This window comes from Peromyscus californicus, unplaced genomic scaffold (assembly GCF_007827085.1).
Source record: "Peromyscus californicus insignis strain IS unplaced genomic scaffold, ASM782708v3 Scaffold_11__1_contigs__length_118956290, whole genome shotgun sequence".
Lineage (NCBI taxonomy): Eukaryota > Metazoa > Chordata > Mammalia > Rodentia > Cricetidae > Peromyscus > Peromyscus californicus.
In genome coordinates, this window is record NW_026294402.1 from 95,537,240 (window position 1) to 95,561,248 (window position 24,009).

Below are 24,009 nucleotides of genomic sequence, written 5' to 3' on the forward strand. Positions count from 1 at the left end.
TCTATCAATAAATGATAGTTTTCTAATTCTATGTTGTAGAATACTGAGAAGTTTGGGATAGCATGTTCTGAATGGTCTGTATTAGGCTGGGAACGAGTACTTAAAGTGCCTTGGTTTTTATGTTTTTCTTTATGACATGCGTTTTTTAAAAGTAATGCTGACAAATGCTGACTTAATTTATTGAAGGAACCAGATTTATTTATCAAGATAATGAAATTAGTAAAGACAAAGCAAAACTGCATTTAAATTGATGTATCTTGAATAATCTGAGTCCTTGTCAGAAGAGAGCTTACAATTTTTCTCTTTGGTTAGATTCATTGGGTGTATATTTTCATCCTGAAGTACTAGGGTGTAAAGGGTCTGTGTAATTTGCTTTCTTTAAAAAAAATTCCACGATAACCTTACTGAAGAAATGTTAAGTGAGAATTTCCTTTTTCCATAGGTAACAATGCTTTTAGGACATAAGACTGTAGGATCTGGATCTAATATTCTTGATTTCATTTTAGATACCCAATAATATGCAGTGATACAGCCTTTTAATATATGGATGAGGCTAAAGTCCCCTTTGATCCTGGAGAGTTCCTTTATCCCAGAGGAAAGCACTTCTCAGTGAGATAGTACCCTTAAGACTTTTCTTTATAGCATTCCCAAGGCTTCAAAGTTATTCTTGCAAAAACTCAACTTTGCTTAGAGGTGTAAAAATGAATTGTATCTAAAACCAAAAATATGTAGTGAACACAATTCATACATTTGACAATTTTATTTTGTTTGAAAAGGGGAAAACAAGTCATGCACCATCTCTAGTCAAACACTTTCAAAGCTGAGCAAATGATATCTGAATTAGAATTTTGGTATTTTTTTTTTTAAAACATTTTGAACATTGTAGTGACAGATAAGACAGATACAGGGAACTATACAGAATTTTATTAGTTTGATTACCTTGGCAATTATGCTATGAAACCACCCTCCTTTCATTAAATAATGTTTAGATCAGTGGTTCTTGACCTGTGTGTGGGTCATGACCCTTTAGAGGGTCGCATATCAGATATTTATATTACCATTCACAACAGTAGAAAAATTAGTTATTAAGTAGAGATAATAATTTTATGGTTGGGGGGGTCACCACAACATGAGTAACTGTATTAAAGGGTCACAGTATTAGGAAGGTTGAGAACCAGTGATTTAGAGTATAATTCATCTTTTTCAAGGTCCCTGGGGTATTGTCACAACTTGACATTTCCAGTTTGGTAATAAGGTAATTCTTTAAAGTATAATTCATGTAACCAAAATTAAATAATCCATCTCAAATTGTGTGGTGTTGAGAGTTTCAGTAACGGCGAAAGAAGATAGCAAAATAAGTTAAAAAGAAGGCTGCAGGCAGAGTGCTTTCTTAGCATGTGGATGGTTCTAGGTTGGATTCCCAGCACCACAGATAAAGGACAAGTTGCATATAATTTCAGTGCAGCTAGTGAGGCCTGGCTAGCTCAGCCCTATGCTCATGGCTTTTAAGGGATATTATAAAGTTGAGTTTTATATTGTGCTTTTAGGTGCTATTTAGTCTCAAATAGTTTAGAACACAGTTAATAAAACCCTTAAAATTGCCTTAAAAATTATCCTTTTGTATTTTTATTTGAAATTAATTTAATTTAAAATTAAAAAGTTGTTTCCCCTTACTGCTAAAGATTGGATAGGATTGGTGATAACATCACATAATTATTTTCAAGACAGGGTTTCACTTTGTAGCCTAGGCTGACCTCAAACTTGAGCCGCTGATCCTCCTTGCCTCAGTGTCCTCTGAGTGCTAGCATTATAGTAAGCAACATTTCTCAGTGTATTTATGCTGTTGTATATGCTGCATTCTCTATCCCCCGTCTTAACTACCTAAATCCTGAGATTTTAGGCATGTGGCACCACACCTATATGTTTTTTGTAAAATTTTCCTCAAGTTAGGTTTAATATCTGGGTGAGCTATTAATTGTGATAGTTACCAGATTCTATAGTGGTTATGTGGGAGGTTAGTTGTAGTCATGAAGGTAAGCTAACCAGGGATCTGGAGGATCTTGTGGCAGGCAGGATTGCTGGGCTTGCTAACTTCTAGTATTAGTTCTTAATTTTTTTTCTCCATGTTTAGCCTACCATCATCTAAAGTTTCATTATTTCACTGCTTGGCCTTTATACCAGCATGATAATTAGAATGGAGAGAAAACAGAGGTTATTCTGATCCTTTAAAAGACTTTCAAAACAAAACAAACAAGGGATAGGGAAAAGTTGATGGCTTTGGCAGACATGGATAATAAGTTGCTGTGATTTTTTTTTAGAGATGTCCATCCTTTTTTAGTATTTTTTTTTTTTCCAGCATGAAGGGTAACAATGAGCACTGTAGGATTTGGCTGCATGGTGGTCTGTTGAAAAATACAGGATTTTGAATTTACCACTATAGTAATTTCTACTGTGGGTGAGAATTGTTTTCTTCCAAGTTTGATAATGAGGTGGATGAAATATCTGGTGTAGTAGTTTCTAAACAGTAAGGAATACTGTTTAGTTTGAGCCTTTTTCTTTTGGCTTACTCTAGTATTCAAGAAGGGGAGGAAATCTGTATAGTGAGAAGTTTCCATGTGTTCCTTAAGTCTTCAAGTAGGCCTGCTAGAAATGAAGATAGACCATCAACTAATCTGTAGATCGCCCAATAGTTGGCTATAAATGTTACCATAAGTGCCAGATTCTGCCCTTACCTTCACTTTAAGGATTTTTCTTGAGATTTTGTACAAGACCCACAGTCAGATGCAGAGGCTGCCGAGATTGCCAGCAGAGTTGGAAGGGCCTATTGGTTACAATACCTGAGAATGTAAAGTGACTAGCAGTTTGGCAGGTCATGGTGAAATTACATTAAACCAGGTAAGTTCAAGGTCCCTGAACTCCAGTACACATAAGTAGTCTCTGAGATGTTTGGCAGTGCTTTTGTTACTAGAACAAAGTCAATTCTAGAGGCCCTTTTCCAAGTTTCAGAATCTTTGACTTAAGTTTTCTGCAAGTGAAGTTTTCTTCTAGGTTTTGTAGGAGCCTGGGGGACCCCAGGGAAGCTGGCCAACACTAAGGCAGCTTCTTTCTGTGCAGGGACCTGTGCTTGGCCTTGTTTCCAAGAGAGCTTCCATACACTGAGGGGTGTAGATTGCGGACTGCAGACTTTGGAAACTGATGACAGTATGTACTTCCAAGGAAGAGCTCTGCAGGAGGTTTGCGGCAAACTGGAGGGGTCTCCTGTGCTGAACTACTTAAGAGCATTTTAGTTTCTAGTGCACTTGGAGCAATCAAAGCCTTTACAAAGCAGTGTGCAAACTAGACCATCTCTCCACACCATCCTTCTGTGTAGATGTTGGCAGCTACTCTTCATCCACTGACTGAAGCTTTCCACCTCTCTCTGAAAGGCTTGAAGTTACTACTTTATTACCCTTGTTTCCAAATTCAGAGGGAGACACAGGTTCATCTGCTTCATAATCTTCAAAGGAGCTGGAAGTACAAAGCAAAATGAGTTGATTTTTTTTTTTCTTAAATATAAACATCTGGATATGGGTCAATATAGCAATGCAGAGGTTTGGAAGACAGCCTGAAAAATCACCCTCACTTAACTGGCAGCTTACCCACAATCGAGCTGCTCTGAAGAGGTCTAGAGAAGAAGCCCCTTCCTGCTCCAGAAAGCTCAAGTCTGTTAGGGTTTGTTGAAAAGCAGAGTTAGGAGTTTTACGAGTGTTTTCAATGGTATTTCTAAAGAGGGGAACTTATTGACTGCTTTTGTATTACAGCCTTCCTCCTTGTGCCCTACTGACACATTTAGATGTGCAAGTGTATCTGCTACAGACTTCAAGTCTCTTGTGGATTTTCCTCCTATTTATGCTAGGAAGAATTCTAATTGTCATTGTTCCTTAGAGCCTTGAAATGCTATGACTCCCAGATTCAATATTTAACTCTTGTGAATGATGGTTGCCTGCCCTGAGGTACTAAAGTAAGTATTCTGATACTAATTTGAGCCTAGAAAATGTCATTGAATTACTTTTTATGTCAACAGTACTTGACATCATTAGTGTAGCCTTGTTATTTGGACCTTACACATACTAGAGAAGTGCTTTATCCTGGAGCCACATATTCAGCCCCCTAACTTTGTTTTTTACATCTATTTATGTGTATGCGTGTGGCCTGCATGTATGCAATGTGTACCGTGTGTGATGCCCATGGAGATCAGAAGAGGGTATTGGATCCCCTGGAACTAGATTACAATGGTTATAAGCTGCCATGTGGGTGCTGGGAACTAAACTTGGGTTCTCTGCAAGGGCGACAAGTACACAACCAACGAACCACCTCTCCAACCCCTCCCCCCCCAGTCCAGAACATTGTGAATAGAGGTTAAACATTTAAAAAGGTCTACCTAATATTTGGAAAACTTCCCCGTGATTCTAGCTCATGATGCTCAAACTTGCTCACTGCAAAGATCCTCCATTATTAATTTGTTCCTAGTCCACCACTCATCCTTTAGGTGTCTGTGGCAATGGGATATTCTAGGTAAGGAGGCAGTATTACAGTGGCTTTGCTTTATGGGATATGGAGTGGTATCAAAGTTAATTTGAGCCATGATAAGTCAGGACTGCTTATTCCTGTCAAAATGGAAGGTGTTTTTCTTTCCTTGGTTCCTAACTTCCTTTGTGAATGCTGCTAGTGTCTAAAGTACCTCAGCACAGGTCTGAGAAAAAGGTGTATTTTCAGAGTTAAAATCAGAAGTGACACTAATTCAATAAGTATTTGAACTCAAATTGCTGAGCTTGAACCAGATGTTAGGATACAGTGTAACAGGAATGATGGAATGAATGGAACCAGCCTCCTCGAACTCTTCGGTGGCCTGATGGAGGCCACTTGGAATGGTGGCTAAAGGATTAAACCATGGATTATGGAGTCCAGATCTGAATCTGCAACTGATCAGTGTGTGACTTTGGACATGTTACCAAACACTACATTGATTTCCTTGATTCATGAGCTCCCAACTACTAGGTCGGGGTGATCAGAAACTACCAAATGTAGCTCTCATTTTCACAGAGAAGTACTAGGGCTTAGCAGAGTATGATTGTGACACATAACCCTATTGAGGGGCAAGATTGTGAATAAAACCAACCCCTCCCCCCAACACCATACAAGCCAGGTACAGGGTACATCCTGGTATACACTTGAGTTCCAGGCCAGCCAGGTAAGGCTGCAATAAAAAACAGACTAAAAAACCAAAAGGGGTGGTTCAATACTTTTTTTTTTTTTTTTTTGGCTAGTGCTGTAGAAACTCACCAGGCAACACCTGAGATACATTTGACTCCTAACTGGGAGGGTCCTGTCGGCATCTAGTTAACTACAGTCTAAGGATAGAACTAAAGCTGCACTGCCAGAGGTTTATACCTACACCTCATAGAACCACCCAGCCTAGAACTAGTGCAGGTGAAGCCAGTTCTGTCTCTTACTCCTTCAGCAGAACTGGCAGGCGGCAGGCTGTGGACTGAACTCTTGTTTGCACTGCTGGGCAACTTTGGTCTTTCCCGTGTTTACCCACCACTTCACCTGTGCTGCTCAGCTGCCACAGTCTGGCTGTCTACTGGATGACTCTTCTAGGATGATAGCAGCGTACTTACCCCTGAACTCATTTTCCTGCTGACTGGTTTCTCCCTGTTTTAGTGAGCTATGTGCCACTCACAGCCAGAATCCCAATTGTGTCCTTTCCTTCTTTGCTTTTGAATCCAACCAGTTGCTCAATACACTGAATATTTGAGTCAGGGCTTGCTGTGGGGAATCTAGGACATGGTGGGTATAACCACAGAATAAAACGTTCACTGATTCTTTACTTTGGAGCCTTTTATAATCCAGAGGAGAAGTGTGAATTACATTTTTACTTTCTTGAGACAGGGTCTCTCTCATGTAGCTTCAAACTCACTCTGGTTCCTGCTACTTCTGTCTTCTAAGTACTGGGACTGCAGGCAGGCACTACCACATCCAGTCTATGAACTAGGTCTGAGTCTAGAACTGAGCTTGGTGCATGAGAAGCAAGCACTCTTATCAACTGAGCCACATCCCCAGCCTTATCTCTCCCTTTTAAGACAGGTTCCCACTATGTAGACCAGGCTGGCCTTGAATTCAAAAGAGCTCTACTTGCATATGCCTCTAGAATGCTGGGATTAAAGATATGTGCCATCATGTCCAACTTTACTTGGATACATTTTCTTTTTAAAAAAATTTATCTTTATTTCCATTGATGCTTTTGCCTGAATGTATGTCTATGTGAGGGTGTCAGATCTTGGAGTTACAGTTGTTAGCTGTCATGTGGGTGCTGGGAATTGAACCCACATCCTCTGGAAGAGCAGTTAGTGCTCTTAACTACTGAGCCATCTCTCCAGCCCCCTACTTTGATATATTTTCATTGAGAATTTCATATATGCATACAATGTATATTGTTCATATTTAGCCCCACTCCTCCCACAACTCCTTTCATATCCACCCAGCTCTGTATCCTAATTTCATGCCATTCATATATATATATATTCCATGTAATTCAAATACACACACACACACACACACACACACACACACACACACACACACACACACACACACACGTTTGTGAGCCTAGCCTTGAATGGCTGAGTCATCTCTCCAGGTTTTTTTTTTTTTTTTTTTTTTTTTTTTAAGATTTATTATGTACACAGAAGAGGGTGCCAGATCTCATTACAGATGGTTGTGAGCCATTACGTGGGTGCTGGGAATTGAACTCAGGACCTCTGGAAGAGCAGTTGGTGCTGTTAACCTCTGAGCCATCTCTCCAGCCCCAAGATTTTTTTTTTAAATTATTAAATAAATCAATCTGTGTTGCCTTTATACTCATGGGTGTGGAGCCACCTGGTGGAGCATAGTCAACCAGGGGCCACACCCTTAAAGAAAACTGCCCCAGGTGCACGATGGTGGTGGCACAAGCTTTTAATCCCAGCACTCAGGAGGCAGAGGCAGGCAGATCTCTGCGAGTTCGAGGCCAGCCTGGTCTACAGAGAGAATTCCAGGATAGGTTCCAAAGCTACACAGAGAAACTGTCTCAAAAACAACAACAAACACCTCCCCCCCCCCCCCCCCCCCCCCCCCCCCCCGCAAAAAAAAAAAAAAACCCAAAACAACAACAAAATGACTGACTCTTCCTTAGAAGCCATCAATCATCAGTAGCTCCCCAGGGGCAGAGACTTGGGAGCTCTTCTCCATATTGAATTTGGATGGGCTTGACCTTGTATTTTCAATTAAAAACATCTTAAGCCCTTTATTGAAATTCAGTTAAATGAAATGTTTTAAACATCAGACATTTAGTTCATGGAACTTCCTTTATCTAGTTTCTTAAAAATTGTCCCAACTTTACCAAGTTTCCTGATGTAGGCCTATGAGATGGCTCAGCAGCTAGGGGTGCTTGCTGCCAAGCTGAGTTCCATCCCTATGACACAAGAGAGAAGGAGGGGACATATACACAGATACAATAAAAGTTCCTAATGTCTACCAACCTACTTTCCTGCCTCAGAAAGTTATCTGCCTAATTAAGAACACTTAATAAAGCCGGGCAGTGGTGGCACACACCTTTAATCCCAGGACTCAGGAGGCAGAGGTAGGTGGAGCTCTGTGAGTTCAAGGCCAGCCTGGTCTACAGAGCAAGTTCCAGGACAGCCAGGGCTACACAGAAATCCTGTCTTGAAAAACAAAATACCCCCTCTCAAAAAACAAAACAAAACAAAATAAAGAGTCCATTAAAAAAAAAAACAAATAGAAAACTGTTAAAATAGTAGATCATTTTATTTTTTTGTGTGTTTTGCCTGCATGTTACTATATGTGCCCACCCCCCCCCCACCCCCCCCTGCAGAGGCCAGAAGAGGGTGCAAAATTTCCTGGAACTGGAATTATAGATGGTTGTGAGCTGCTAAGTAGGTGCTGGCAGCCAAATACGGGTCCTCTGCAAGAGCAGCAAGTGCTGAGCCATCCTTCCAGCCCCTTAAAACAAAACTCCTTTTAAAAAAGATATGGTCTCCTTATATAGCCAGGCTGACCTCAAATGCATGGTTTTCCTGCCTCAAATGCCCAAGTCTTAGGATTACATGTGTGTGCAACTATATTTGGATGGATGGTTCTTATAAACTACGTAAATGGATAAGTTAGTGCTTTAGGGAACATTCTGAAGCATGAAAGCCATTTTTGAATGCTAGTAACATTGGTACTTAATATACTGAAACATATAATAGTTCTCTCTGGATTGCTTGACCAAAGATGTTTTTAAAATTAATTATGTGTGTGCACGATGGGTATGTATGCTGTGAAGTCATGTGGAGGCCAGAGGACAACTTTGTGATGTTGGTTCTCTCCACCTTTATGTATGTTTGGGGGATCAAACTCAGGTTTATAGATTTTAACAATTACTTTTACTCACTGATTCATCTTGCTGCCCCCCCCCCCCCCAATTTAGCTGTGTAGCTGTCTCGGTATGTGTGCATGTTTATGAGTGCCCATGCCTGTGTGTGTGAAAAACAGAAAAGGGTGTTGGTGTTGTCTTCTGTTACTTTCTACTTCTGTGAGATAGTTTCTCACAGAAAGTAGGGCTGTTTTCTCACCTAGGCTGGAAGCCAGCAACCCACTTTAGAGCTGGGGTTACAGGCATTTTTGGGAACACCTGTCTTATTTATTGTGTGGGTGCTGGGATCCTAATTTACATTGTTGTAGAAAACACAAGGATGCTAATTATAAATAATGGTGTAACCTGCTTTCCTCCTATACTTCTGTGCTGGTAGGACCCTGGTCTTTCTGGGTTCATTACTAGGTTGGATTTTCATGCTGTTCTTTGTTGTGATCATCTGTCCTCAAGCCATATTTATCTGCAGTGTATGCAGCCTTAGACCTGGAGTCATTTACTGGCTAGTGACAGAAGCAGGAGGTAGAGCATGACACAAGGGCAACCTGCCACTGTTGTTTGATGGGGAAGAATTTGAAGTGCCTTTTGGAAGGGTGTGTGTTCTGGGCTTGGAGAGGACATCTTTTTGGTGGGATTGGCTGAAGTAATGTTGCTTTCTGTGCCTTACAGTAAATATTTGTTGAGGCACATCCCTAACAATCTCCTAGGTGATGGGGTTACATACAAGATCAAAACAAGGGTCTTTGCTTTTGAGAAGCCCACAGTCTAGTGCTAAGATAAGTAAGTAGGTCAGTCTGTTTCATCCATATGCCAGGTTCTGTTGGAGGTATTACAATTGCCATCTCACATATTTACTGTTATCAATGGTGCAATGTCCTGTGCTCTGGGAAGGAAGCAAACAGCACAGGTGATGACTGCTAGTTACAGCTGACTAAACTCTATTTGCTAGAGGTTAGGTAAATGTTACCACGGTCACAGAAGCTGTAGAAGTAAATAGACACTGCTTTTTCTTACAAAGAACTGGGTCCAAAGACTTTATTTATATTCATTGTCTTCTTTAAATCTTAAAGTAGCATGGTGTGGCAGAGGTTTCATTGTGGAGGGGTACTGAGGCTTGGAAACCCAGGATCACACTAGTAAGTGGTACAACAAAGATTTGAGTTTAGTATTGCCTAACTCCAAATTTTCATGTGTGTAATGTTACAGACTCCAACTCTTTACCCAGAGTAGCCACAGCGACTGTTCTCTGGAGCTAGATGCCAGCTGTTAGCAGCTCTGGGCCTCACAGTGATGCTGGAAGGCAGTTACCAGGATCTTCTGAAACTGAGCTGGAGGAGTCAGGTAACCTGGCCAGCTGGTGACTTGGCCAGCTCTTGGTGGCTCCCAAGCCTCAGACATTCTTCCTTTTTCTGACATGGTCTGACCATTTTCTGTGTGACATTTATTCACTCTGATATCTGTACTTCTTCATGAAGTGAAGCCCTAGATTGTAGCCTTTGGATGTTAGGTATAGGCCCAGTTTGGCTTTGGGACCAGTCAGCTGTTAATCCTGTGTAACAGGCCTTCCCTTTCCTTTGTTGGCATTTTAGCACTTGCTGTACAGGCTGTGGCTGCCGCCTTCTCTTCCCTAGGGACTTCAGCACCCACATGTGTTCTCCTTAAGCCTTATCTTCTGAGAAGAGGTTCGTGACAAGAGCATCTCATATGTACTGGTTGAATTTCACAACAGCTGGTGACTGCATCTCCCCTCTTGACCCTTTACCTGCATCCCTGCCTCCTCTTCATTCCATGCACACTGGCACTTAGTGCTACCATAACTTGAAATTTCTTTTTGATCCAATTATATTTTAAACATATTATGTATTTAGACCTGCTACCTCCCCCCCCCCCCCTTTAAAGGAGGTTACAAAAAAATTCAGTTGGGGGAGTGCTAAAAAGGGCCTGGAGAGAGAGCTCAGGGGTTAAGAATGCTTACTGCCAAAAAAAAAAGTAAAAAAAACATTTGGGGATTTAGCTCAGTGGTAGAGCGCTTGCATAGCAAGTGCAAGGCCCTGGGTTTGGTCCTCAGCTCTGGGGGGGAAAAAAAAGGAAAGAATGCTTACTGCTTTATTAGAGGACCAGAGTTTGGATCCCAGCGCCCTCACTGGGTGGCTCACATATGCCTATTAATTTCAGCTCCAAAGAATCTAACACCACTTCCTGGTCTTTCTGGGTACTCATATAAACACACAGATGCACATAGATAAAATAAATCTTTTAAAAAATATGTAAGCCATACTTGGTGGTACACACCTCTTATTCCAGCACTTAAAGAGGAGAAGCAGGTGGATCTCTGAGTTCAAGGTCAGCCTGGTCTACATAGCCAGTTCCAGGCAAACCACAAGTGCCTGAAATGGGTGCTCAGAAGTGAATTCAGGTTTCTACAAGAGCAGTATGTGCTCTTAATCTCTAAGCCCCTACAGTGATTTTTGTTGAGATAGTCACCTGGAGTTACAACTATTGTAGTTCACTCCTTTGTTTTCTGGACATTAACTGATATCAACAGACTGTTTATGTGTAAATGAAAACTGCCCCCATAGACTCATATGTTGAACTCTTGGACCTCAGGCTTCCCTGCCATGACTGACTCTTATACCTTTGGAAACCATAAGACAAAATAAACTCCTTTCTCTATAAGTTGGTTTTGGTCATGGTGTTTTATCACAGCAATAGAAAAGTAACTGATATATTTCATTACTTACAATTGCTTTTTTTGGGGTGGTGGTGGGGAGTTGTTGGGAATTAAATTCAGGGCTTTGCACATGTTAAAACGCATGTTCTACCAATGAGCTGCACCCCCAGCCTATAACAGCTTAGAGCATTTCATTATTTCCTGTACAAAGGTCCCATTTACTTTCATGATGAGTATAAGTTGATATTTTTTTCAGAAATATCAGAAAGCAAATTTTGTGAGAAGCAAAATTTTGCATCTATGAAATCCCCAAAATGTGTTATTTGAATCTCACATTTTTAATGGATGTGGAATTCTGACTTGGAAGTTTTCTTTTTAAAAAAGATTTCTTTTTCTTTTATTTGAGTGTTTTGCCTACATGTAAGTACACTATGTGTGCAGTGCCCTTGGAGGCCAGAAAAGCACATTGGAGCCTGTGGAGTTACAGACAGTTGTGAGCTGCCATATGGGTGCTGGGAACTGAATCTGGGTCCTCTAAAAGAACAGCAAGTGCTCTCAACCACTGAGACATCTCTCCAGTCCCTAAAGTTATTTTCATAGTAGTACTTGAATGGTATTTATGATGTTAAGTTTGACTGCCAAATTGAAGAACACACATCTCTAGACATGCCTGTGAAGGAATTTTTAAATATTAGGTTAGTTGACATGGGGAGACCTGTCCTAAATATGGTGTCACCACTCCATGGCTGGAGTTCTGGACTGAATAAAAAGAAGAAAGGAGTTGAACAGCAGCATTCATCTCTGCTTCCCAACTGGGGGTTCATTGTGACAGCAGCCTCCAGTTTCTGCCCCCATGGTGGACTAAAGCCCTTGGAGCTGGGAGCCAAACAGGCCTGCCTTCCTTCAGTTGCTCTTGTCAGGCGTCTGATCCCAGAGTGGAGAAAAGTAGTTACTCAATGCTGCTCAGTTCTTTTTGCATTCACTTTGTGGGTAATGTATTTTTCTTACTGAAGATTTCCAGTTCTTTATTTTTTTTGTACAGTAAATTCACTCTCATATAGGGGTTGATAAACTATATGATGAGCCCAAACTGTCTTCACATGTGTTTTGGTACAATCTATGAGCTAAGAATATTTTTACCTTTTTAAATTTCAAAGAAAAAAAATCACAGGAATATTTTGTGATCTGAAACACTATCCAATTAGTGCCTTTGGGCTTATTTTTAAAGTTCTGTTGGAATACAGTGACGAACATTTGCTTATATATTATCTCCATCTATTGCACACTTGAAACAGGACCCATAAGATCCGAAATATTTGTAACAGGGGTAGGAAAAAAGTGTCCTGCTCTCATGCATTTTTAAAATTTGCTTCAATAGCTAAAATTCTAGAAAATATTCCTGTTGTTTTCTAGAGGTGTTTTCAAACCCCAGCATTTGAATAAAAATAACAATGTTTTCAACTGTGTCCATTCCACTCAGTATCATGCTGCAGTTCTCACTAAGAACATTTTTTCCTGGGTCTGTGAAATGGCTCTGGTAAAAGAGCCTATTGCAAGCTTGTCTACTTGCATTTGACTCCCGGAGCCCACAAGTGGCAGGAATCTATGTCTGAAAGTTGACTTTGGATTTCCAGATATGCACCACAGTATATGGACCCTTACAATTATGTCCCACCCCCACAGTAGAACAAAACAAATTTCCCCATTTCTAAAACACTAGCTGTAGTCTTTCAGAGTACATTTTTTCATTCCTATGAGCACTCATTTTGATTTCCTGTTCTGATTTCTGTATTGACTTCTTCCAATAGTGAGTCCTCACATTTATATTTTTTTGGTATTTCTCAACTGTCTGGTATTTGTTCACTTGTCTTTGTAGCTGGGAGCAGACTGCTGCCCCCATCCTACTGGTTGCTTAGGAATGGGGAGTGGGATCGCTGGAGTTTCCATCAAAAAGGGTTGGGAAGATGGTCTGGTCTGCTCTGCTGCTAAGTGTCTTTTCAGTGGCTACTTTCTTTTCTAAGTTCCCATATTCTTTGCTTTTGTCTCTTTTAGGGACAGGATGGGATGTATAGAGTTGGATCTATGTGAATGCTGCTTCTGGTGTCTGTCTTGTTCTAGGTTTTAGTCAAATTCAGGTAGGGATCATTAAGTGCTGCTCCGACCATCTGTTAACAATTACCCCCTTGTATTCTGTCACAAAGAGTCTCAGCTGCTGGCTCCTTTGCTCTGATCCTGGCCTCACCTAGAGCTTTTCTTCCTTAAGGTGCTTCTCTGATTTTTTTTTTAAATTATCATCCTCTATTGCCAGAGTCTTGCTATATATCTCAGGCTGTCTCCAACTCATGATGTAGCTGATTGGTCTCTTGGATGCTGAGGTCACAGGCATGAGCCACCACCATCTGTAACTCTTATTTACATGGTGTGGGAGCTGAAAATTGCAGCATGCAGCCAGTCCACCTTCTTTTAATCAGAAGGTAGTTTGTATTACTATATTTTGGATGCTTTGTGTCCTAATATGTATTCTGTGAATGCTTTATGGACAAAACCCACAAAGATTTTTATCAGGAACTATTTTACTTTACTATTTATATGTCTATAAATAATAGGTTACAATCCCCACCTTTTTTTCTTTTTGCCTCTTAAGTCTAATAATATAAAGACAGCTTTTAAAAAAAGTCTTTAAATTATTACTAAAATACTGTTGTTTCGTGGTGGTAATCATTATTCCATAACAATCATTTTAATAAGAAACTTTACCCCCCACCCCCCCCAAAAGAGAAACTTTACCCATTTTACACTCATTGATCTAAAAAACATTTGCCTTGTTTATGTCACCATTAGTTTCTGCTATATGGTCTGTGCTTTTGTGTGCATGCTTTGTGACTGACTAAAATATTTTGATTTGGCTTCACTGTTCTAGGTATTTATTTTAATTAATATCTAACTCTCCCTCTAGTTTGACTCAGTAGCTTTTTAGGGTGTCTGCTGAGACTTCCTAATTAAACTTACACATGCATTTTCCTCTGTGTTTCAATTGTTACTGCCACACAAAAATTCCCGCCCCCCTCTCTTTTTTTGGTTTTTCGAGGCAGGGTTTCCTCTGTGTAGCTTTGCGCCTTTCCTGGAACTCACTCTGTAGCCCAGGCTGGCCTCGAACTCACAGAGATCCACCTGCCTCTGCCTCTTGAGTGCTGGAATTAAAGGCATGTGCCACCACGGCCTGGCCAAAATTTTCTCTCTTTATTTTCCTTACAGTATATTTCCCAGCAGATTGTATTCTCTTTTTCTCTTTCTGGTTCAGTGGTTCTCAACTTTCCTAATGCTGCAGCCCTTTAATGGAAGGTAGTTCATGTTGTGGTGACCCCCAACCATAAAATTATTTTCATTGTTATTTAATAACTGTAATTTTACTATTGTTATGAATCATAATGTAAATATCTGTGTTTTCTGATGTCGTAGGAGACCCTTGTAAAAAGGTCATTGAATCTTGCAAAGGGGTCACGACTCACAGGTTGAGAACCAGTATTCTAGTTGTTTAGGCTTATTTTTTAATATTTAAATTGATTGAATTCTTATTGTTATTTTCTTCTATTGCTGTAAGGCAATTGGAGGCAAAGCTTATCTCCCCCAACCCCATCTTGTGACTTGTATTTTTTAATTAATTAAAATTTTTATTTTATTATTTTGTGTGTGTTTGTCTGTGTGCTATGTGTGTTCAGGGTCCTTGGGAGGCCAGAAGAGGGTGTTGGATCCCTTGAAACAAGTTACACACAGTGGTGAGCAACCATGTTGGTGCTGGGGATGTAGCTCAGGTCCTCTGTAAGAGCAGCTAGTGCTTTTAACAGCTGAGCCATCACTTCAGTCCCTGTGACTTGTAATTTTTTGTTTGTTTGTTTTTTGAGAGAGGGTTTCTCTGTGTAGCTTTGCGCCTTTCCTGGAACTCACTCTGTAGCCCAGGCTGGCCTCGAACTCACAGAGATCTGCCTGCCTCTTGCCTCGTGAGCGCTGGGATTTAAAGGTGTGCGCCACCACCGCCCTGTTGTGACTTGTAATTTTAAAAAGGGGAAAAACAAGTAAACAAAACTGCCCTACAAAAGAGGCAAATCAGACCTTTAATTATTGTTGCATCCTAGTAAATGCATAAGGCACAACTGTCATCAGTTATTATTAGTATTCCCTGGATATATTTGGCTTCTGATCCTGCCCACTTGGGCCATCTTTTATTACAAAAGAACTTTATATATGAAACCTTAGTTTTATGACTAAAGAAAGAAAAATAATCTACACATTTAAAAAGGGGGATTGGTGATGGTATATTCGACACCTTAAAAAAAGATAATGAAGACACCATGGGCTAAGTATAGTGATGCCGGGCCATAATCCCCGTACTGGAGTGGTTCAGGGAGGATCAAGTTCAAGGTCAATCTCTTCTCCTCCCCCTACCCGCCAAAAAAGGAACTCATGGAAAGGTAGGAAATGGTACAACTCTGGAGGACTATTTCACGTCACCTATTAAGCTGGATATTTCCTGTTTAGCCTTCCTTCTCTCTCTGCTCCAGGAGGCTGACCTGATGGACCACATCAGGGAACTCCCTGGTCTTCTGGGGTCAAGAGGTGTCACCGCCAGGCTGCTGAGGATACGAAGAGGGTTGGATGTGTGCTTCTAGGAGCTTGCTTTCAGGTGAGTTGCCGAGGATTGCATTCTAAATCCTGCCAGGGCCCTCTTCACACAGCTACTTCTTTTGGCACTGGTGTTCCATGTCCTGTCCCTTTAGGCCAAGACATGGAAATGCTTCCGCACTGCTGCTCAATGTGAGGGTCTGCATCCATCATTGCTTGGTTTCTATAAAACCCTTTTATGTCTTCGTAGACTCTTTACAACTACAGTTTGGATATGCTTATTTGCGTGCTGTGTTCTAGGAATTCATCTTATAAATTAAACGTGGTAATATTTTATTTGTGCTGAAATGTGATATTTTATTTGTGCTTTAATAAATAAAGTTTGCCTGGAGGTCAGAGGAAATAGCAAGCCATTTTAAGTAAACATATAAATCAGGCAGTGGTAACACATGACCTTAATGCTATCACTTAGCAGGCAAGGTCTCTGTGTATTCAAGGCCACACTAGGGAACAGAGCCAAGCAAATGGTGACACATGCCTTTAATCCCAGTACCAACCATAGTGACCTGGAAGTCTGTACAGACAGATAGAAAGTGACAGAGCTGTGTAGGAAGAGGAAGTGAGGTAGCTGGGCTAAGATAGCCAATGAGATGGCAGAACAGCAAGGCAATAAAGGCGTGGGTAGACAGGACGTAACTCGTATTTGGAAGCTGCCAAGTTGATGATGTAAGGTTAGCTGTGGCTTTCCCTATTTCCTTGATCTCTAAGGCTTTCACCCCTATATTTGGCTCCGTGTTTTTTATTTAATAAGACCATTTAGAAATTCGATTACAATTAAATGACGTATATTGGATGATTTGTCAAACACCATAATCCGTAACAGTGGAATGTTAAAAATATAATTATCAATAGAAGAGTGTAGAGTAATGGTCCAGCTATACAGTGGAATATTACAAAACTATAAAAATGTGAGTCATTAGGGCTTAGAAGATGGCATTTTCCCTGCAGATATGCAGACCTTAGTTGAGAGCTCCATAACTCACATACATTAGATATAGTACAGCACGTCTATATTACCAACAAAGACTAAGGAAAAAATTAGAAAAAATTTCTAAAGTCACAGAAAATAATGGGAAAGCTAGTAAATGATACAATTGATGGAATGTCCCAAATAGTAAGATTTTTGGACAGCTTGCTTTCTTAACATGATCCATGATGGAATTTTCCTTTGATTATTCCCAGTAAAGGTTCATTTAACACACAGTCCAGTTATTTAGGGGAGGTTCAGTTCTGTAGCCCCGTCTTAAACCTGGCTGACTGACTATTACAGAGTTGTGGTGCTCAGTGATCTTGCATTCTGTGAAAGGTATGACTTATTAAAGGAAATGAGACATGAGAATATCAGGGAATCAGTGAGGAATGCAAGAGAGGAGTGTGTTCATCCAAGTTAAGATAGCCAAAGCAGACATTTCTTTCATGTTAGTCAAAAGTGGAAAAGCTAGAGAAGGATTTTGAGAGGCAGTTTTAGTGTTCTGACACGGACAGCCCTGCTAATGTCCGATGACAGTCACGGGGATGCACTCACCCTTCCTGGAGCTGCACCTGGGCAGATTCTTCTGTGACAAGAGCCTCATACTCATCAGCTGCAAATCTGTCCCAGTCAGAAGGCTCAGGGCCATCATTTTCAACATCCTGATTGAAAGGAGGAAGTTAGAATAAAGACAAAAATTGGAGGTAGGGCATCATAAATGTATGTTGCCGAAAAACCTATCTGAAAGTATTCTAACATATTAAAAGAGGGCCTAAGACAACATTTCCACAGTGATCTACACCTGGAATCACAACATTAGGTGCGCTAAGCAGCCTACATTATTTTGGTAATGATTCTTTCTTTAAAACAAATAATTTTATTTTATAAGTGTTTTGCCTGCATGTACATATGTGCACCATGTGTATGCAGTGTCTGCAGAGGTCAGAAGGGATGCTGGAGCCTCTGAAACTGGAGTTAAGACAGTTGTGAGTCACCATGTGGGTGCTGGGAACTAAACCTGGGTTGTCTGCAAGAACAGCAAGTGCTCTTAACCTCTGAGCCATCTCTCTAGCTCTATGATTCTTAAAAAAACAGACAAAACAACAAAAAAACCAAACAAACCTATTGTGTGTGTGTGTGTGTGTGTGTGTGTGTGTGTGTGTGTGTGTGTGTGTGTGTGAGACGGTGCATGTATGGATTGGAGGACAACTTTCTGCAGTCTGTGCTCTCCTTTCACTCAAAGTTTACTGATGGTCTAACATGTTTGCCCATGGCAAAGGAGTTTGTCTCTATTCTCATGCACAACAACATTTAAAATTGATAGCCACACACAGGAATCATCAGTACTTGAAAAGGTGTTAAATTATCTGAAGTTGTCTATTTTGGAGAAGTTCTGGTGTCACTTAGGAGGGTAAAGCTATTTACCACACTATCTTGGAAGTGCATAGCACAATTAAATCAAGGTCAGTATATCTTGTAAGACGTGTTACTGATGTATTTTTCAAAACTACAGTTTGAAACTAGTTTCTAATGTGTATGCAATTACATGGACTTAGAGCTGGAGCGGACCTGACCTGCACAGTGGTTGTGGGTGAAATGTGCTCTTAGTATTTATTTGTGAATTTATTTTGAGACAGGGTCTCTCCATATAGCTCTGGCTGTCCTGGAACTTGCTAGGTAGATCAGGCTGGGCTTGAACTCACAGATGCCCATCAGTCTCCATAATGGCATGCACCACTACTCTCAGCTCTCAGATCTTTATATTGATTCTCATTTGTTTATATTCTCTTTCTCTCCCTCTCCATCCCTTCCCCCTCTTCCTTCTGCTTCACGACATTATTGTCTCTTTTCATATTTGATGAAATATTTTAGATGTTATCTATTTGAATACAGAGATCCCTACATGCACAGACCATTTAATAGGAATCATACAGCCTTTGGTACTCTAGCTCTGAGAGTTCAATTTCAATGTATCCCATTACCTTCTGGACTGCAAAAGGATCTCTTTGTTCATGGTCCAAGTATTTCTCCAGGTTAAAGAAAGTGTCATAGAAGATATGAGCCATTCTGCACCTCTTCAGATCTCGTAGAGTTATTTTGCCTATGGAAAAACAAATATGCCATGTAAATTTCACTGACAGCTCTTTTGACAAACAACGAAAAAAACCCAAAAAAGAAAACCTCACTGCTGTTGAACAGTATATGTGTATGTTCACTTAATTATAAATCACATTAAAAAAAAAAGCCAGCCGGGCGGTGGTGGCACACGCCTTTAACCCCAGCACTCGGGAGGCAGAGGCAGGCGGATCTCTGTGAGTTCAAGGCCAGCCTGGTCTACCAAGTGAGTTCCAGGAAAGGCGCAAAGCTACACAGAGAAACCCTGTCTCTCAGAAAAAAAAAAAAAAAAAAAGGTGAGTCCTTTTTAACTTGTACATGGCAGTGGCTTTTAAGCACACTCATGATGTGCAACCATCGACACCATGACATTATGCTCCCTGCCCCCTCCAGCCAAGAACTGTTTTCACCAAGAAGTCATCCCCATCTCTCCTCACCTCCACAGCTCTGAGTCACAGAGCTTTCTTTATGGATTTTTTTTTTTTTTTTTTTTTTTTTTTTGAGACAGGGTTTCACTATGTAGCCCTGGCTTTCCTGGAACTTGCTCTGTAGACCAAGATGGCCTCGAACTCAGAGATCGGCCTGCCTCTGCCTCCTGAGTACTGGGATTAAAGGTGTGCGCCCCCACTGCCCAGCTAAAGTTCTATTTCTTAAAAAGTAGCTTTGATACTTATAGTCAAGGAGAGAGAAACTTTAAATTCTTCTGTACTTGGGAAGCTTGTAAAGGCAACTCTGGAAAGCTAAATACATCAGGATAATACAGAACTCTGTGTTCCATTTTGTTTAAGGATGAACAGTGCAAAGTGCTGTTCATTCAGTCTTACCATCACTAGCTGGCTTCACCAAGTCAAGCATCTGGCACAACAGATCATGGAATGGCAAAGGCTCAATGCCCATGGCTTCCATTCGTTCACACTGCTCTTCGTAGAAGTATTCCAGCTCATACATGGAAAGTATACCATCTCCATCCACATCCATGCAGCGGAACCAATACTCAATGCTAGGAGGTAAAAGATGCTCATTAGCATGTACCTGGTAGAAGTTCTTTATTCAAGTACTACTGCATGTTTCTTTTTAAGTAACTTTACATGTTTGTTACAAATTATACCTAGTTATAGAGGTTTGTTTGAAAAACAATGGAGGGGGACTGGAGAGATGGCTCAGCCATTAAAGGATAGGCTCACAACCAGAAATATAAGAAAAAGCAACAGAAGAGTCCTTCTTTTATTTTTAAATTCCAGAACCAGTCACTTCAAAAAGCCAATTCTTTTGATTTTTATCTTGTATTTTCAGAGCAAAAGCTCACATTTTTTCTCCATTTTTCTGTTTCAAGAATTGTGTGTTGATTTGATATAACAAAGAGATTTTGGTCTTTATCACTTCCAGTCATTTAACACAGTGAACTTGTTCATTAGTCAGAGTTAGTAACAGTACATTCCTTTGAACTCTGCTTTGCTTCCTGTGTACTTGTTATTCTATCAGCCCTCAAATCTCCACCAGTTGTTTGGATCCACATTCAATCACATTAGGATTTCCAGCAATGGAATTTTCTTGAAATATTCTTTGGTTCCTTCTGACCTATTTTCCTATGGTCTGTTTGGTCTCTATGCCTGGTTCACAATTTCCTCTTGAAGTTCTTTTTCCTACTGTGTCTTTTGGATCTCACATTTCCCCATCCTTTGACATGGCACATTATCTAGACATATCCTACAAAGGAGCGTCATGGCAGGCAAGTTTTCTGGATATCTGTGTGTGCACGTGGAGGCCAGAGGTCAGCACTGGGCATCTTCTTAACCGCTTCTCCACCTTTGAGACAGGGTCTCTCACTAGCCAAACAGGCTATGCTAGTTGACTAGTGAGCCCCAGGGATCTACCTTTCTCCACTTCCTCAGCACTGGAATTACAAATGTGTGCCATGCCTGGCTTTTTTTAAACAAACAAACCATGAACTCTGAGGGTCAAACTTGGGTCTTCACTCCTCCATGGCAAGAGATTCGAGTTTGATCTCACTCGCCAACCATCTCTCCAACCCGTAATTTTTTTTTATCTTGTACTTCTTACCTTTTAAATTTTTATCTATTTATTTATTTTGGTTTTTCGAGACAGGGTTTCCCTGTATAGCTTTGCGCCTTTCCTGGAACTCACAGAGATCCGCCTGCCTCTGCCTCCTGAGTGCTGGGATTAAAGGCGTGCACCACCACCGTCCGGCTTATTTATTCATTTTAAACAAATTATTAATATGTAATTTAAGGTGGCCTCTAACTCTTGGTCTCATGTGATTCTGCTCTAGCTGGAGTAGCTGGACAGCAAGGACATGGCACCTCCCTGGCTCAGATCTTGGATATGGAAAGGTTCCTTTTCCTACCTCTACTTTGGTATTTTGACTTGTAGTGCTTTTCCTTCAGATTTTTATCTTTGTTTTACCTTCTTTTGAGGGGGTCTCATACTGTAGTCCTGGTTAGCCTGCAATCATGTAGATCAGACAGGCCTGGAAATCAGAGAGACTAAAGGTGTGTTCTACCACACCCTGCCTTCCTTCAGATTTTTTCTCCCCTCTGTGTAGCCCTGGCTGTTCTGGAACTTGCTCTGTACACCGGGCTGGCCTTGAATTCACAAAGGGCTGCTTGCCTCTGCCTCCCAAGTGCTGGGACTGAAGGCTTGCACCACCACTGCCTGGCATTCTTCACATTTCTAAAGGCACAATATATGGTCTTGGCTGGGTGTGGTGACTTCACAAAAAGAGTTAGGAAGTGTACTTTCTTTTTCCATTTTATGGAGTAAAATAATTTGAGGATTGGTATTAGTTTATTACAAGTCTGGTAGAATTCTGCAGTGAATCCATCTGGACTTGTTCTTTAGATAATTTTAAGTATGTATTTTCGAAAACTTAAGTGTTCAGCTGTGTGTGTGTGTCTGTGTGGGGATGTGTGCATGCAAGTGCAGGAGTCCATGGAGAACAGAAGCATTGGCTCCCCTGGAGCTGGAGGTACAGGGGGTGTGGAATACCTGACGTGAGTGCTGAGAACTGAACTCAGGTCTTCGGCAGTATGTGCTCTTAACCTCTGAGCCATCTCTCCTGCCCCAGGACCTGGACTACTTTTTGTTGAGGGTTTTAGTATCATTTTTGTAATTGATTCAATTTTGTTGCTTATCATAGATGTTTATATTATAATATCTTGTTTTACATAGGTAGTTTGTATATAGGCATCTATACACTTAAATTTTAGATTTTCCTAATTAGTGGAGTAAAAAATTAAGTTTTTTAAGCTATACCTTTATCATTTTCTGAATTTCAATGCTATCGATTGTAATGCCTTTAAATCTCTAATTTTGTTTTGATTTTCTCAATCAATATTGTTTTTCTTTTCAAAGAATCAGTTCTTTCATCCATTTTTTGTATTTTCATCTTTGTCATTAATTTCTGTCCTGATTTTGATGGTTTATTTCCATTACTGCTTTTGCCTTTTGAAGGTCTTAAGTTTTTTTTTTTTTTTTTTTTTTTTAATTTTAGGCCCTTAGAACCATAAACGTCCTTTCTAGGGATTACTTTTTACATCCCATAGGTTTTGCTATGTTGTATTTTCATTTTCATCCCATTCTAGGAAGTTTTTTGGTTTATTTCTTCAGTGACTCACTCATCATCCAATAGTGTTTAATCTCCACAAATTTAAATCATTTTTTGAATAGTTTCTCTTGCTATTGATTTCTAGCTTTATTTCATGTGGGTAGATAGAATACAAAAAGTTATCTGAATTTTCCTATGTTGATTGAGACTTGCTTTATGTAGTAATATATAATCTATTTTAGATAAAGTACCACAAGCTGTTGAGAAGAATGTATATTCTGTAATGGTTGGATGGAATGTTTTGTAAATGTTTGTTAGAAACATTTAGTGTATGATATCATTTAACTCCATCTATGTATGTATTTAAAAATATTTATTCTTTACATGCATGTGTGTGGCTTGTGAGTGTATGTCATATGTGTTTGGATAATGGCAGAGGCCAGAAGGGGACGTGGTTCTCCTCTGGAATTATAGGCAATTGTGAACACCTGACATAAGTGTTGGATTGAACTCAGGCCTCTGGAAGAGAAGGAGTTGCTCTTAAACCACAAAGCTGTTTCTCTAGACCTTGTTATCTTAAAAAGATTTTAATTTTATGTGTGTTTTGCCTGCACACATGTATGTGCAGCAATGTGTGCTTGGTGCCCTTGGAGGCCAGAAGGGTATCCGATCCTCTGGAACTGTAACTAAGAATGGTTGTGAGCCACCACATGGGTGCTGGAGGCTGGAACTAGATTCTCTGCAAGAGAAGCATGTATTTTTATGTGCTGAGCTTCTGCCCGTTTAGTAGTATTTATGAAACTGGGTGCACCTGCGTTCAGTGTATATGTGTTTAGATTGTAATTTCTTGATAGATTGTTCCTTTAACCAGGATCTACTAATCTTTATTTCTTCTGGCTGGTTAGTGTTTGATATCTATTACATTAGGGATATCTGCTTGTTTCCCGGTTCCATTTGTTTGGAATTCCCTTTCCCAACTGTTTACCCTAAGACAGTATTTATTTATTTATTTTGTTTTTTTGAGACAGGGTTTCTCTGTATAGTCCTGCCTGTCCTGGAACTCACTCTGTAGACCAGGCTGGCCTTGAATTCACAGAAATCCACCCGTCTCTGCTTCCTGAGTGCTGGGATTAAGGATGTGCACTACCATCGCCTTTTGACAGTGAGGTATGTTTCTCGGAGGCAACAAATAGATGGATCATGTTTTAGATCCATTCTGTTATTTTTTGTCTTTTGATTGGGAAATCGAGGTCATTAATATTCAGAATTATTATAGAAAAGTGTGTATTACATTCTCATTAGAGTCAGGTTATATATATCTGCCAGGAATGTCCCTGAAATTATTTCTTCTGATCAGGAGACATTTGATATATTTCTCCTGTTACTAAAAATGCTTTGGCCCTTTTGTTAAAATAGTAACTACCAAATCTTCATTCTCTAAAATTATTATTTTTCTTTGCCATTAATAATTGTCTCTAGAATAATACTTTAAGATTATGTAAATATCCAGCTGGTCCTGGTAGTGCATGCCTTTAATGCCAGCCAGCCCTCAGGAA

The 24,009-nt window shown here is 40.2% G+C and overlaps 1 protein-coding gene across 3 annotated transcripts in view; it reads right to left on the reverse strand.

Annotated features, from left to right (window-relative positions):
- Nucleotides 1-745: 745 nt before the first annotated feature.
- Ppp2r3a (protein phosphatase 2 regulatory subunit B''alpha) overlaps nucleotides 746-24,009 on the reverse strand; it is a 152,140-nt gene continuing 128,876 nt past the window's right edge. For all 3 annotated transcript variants that reach the window (XM_052718279.1, XM_052718295.1, XM_052718286.1), the window contains exons 11-14: nucleotides 19,713-19,888; nucleotides 18,756-18,874; nucleotides 17,329-17,435; nucleotides 746-3,507 (exon numbers count right to left, since the gene is read on the reverse strand). In XM_052718279.1, coding sequence (XP_052574239.1) covers nucleotides 3,381-3,507; nucleotides 17,329-17,435; nucleotides 18,756-18,874; nucleotides 19,713-19,888 — 529 coding nt within the window. In that variant the 3' untranslated portion in view covers nucleotides 746-3,380. The remainder of the gene's footprint in view (nucleotides 3,508-17,328; nucleotides 17,436-18,755; nucleotides 18,875-19,712; nucleotides 19,889-24,009) is intronic.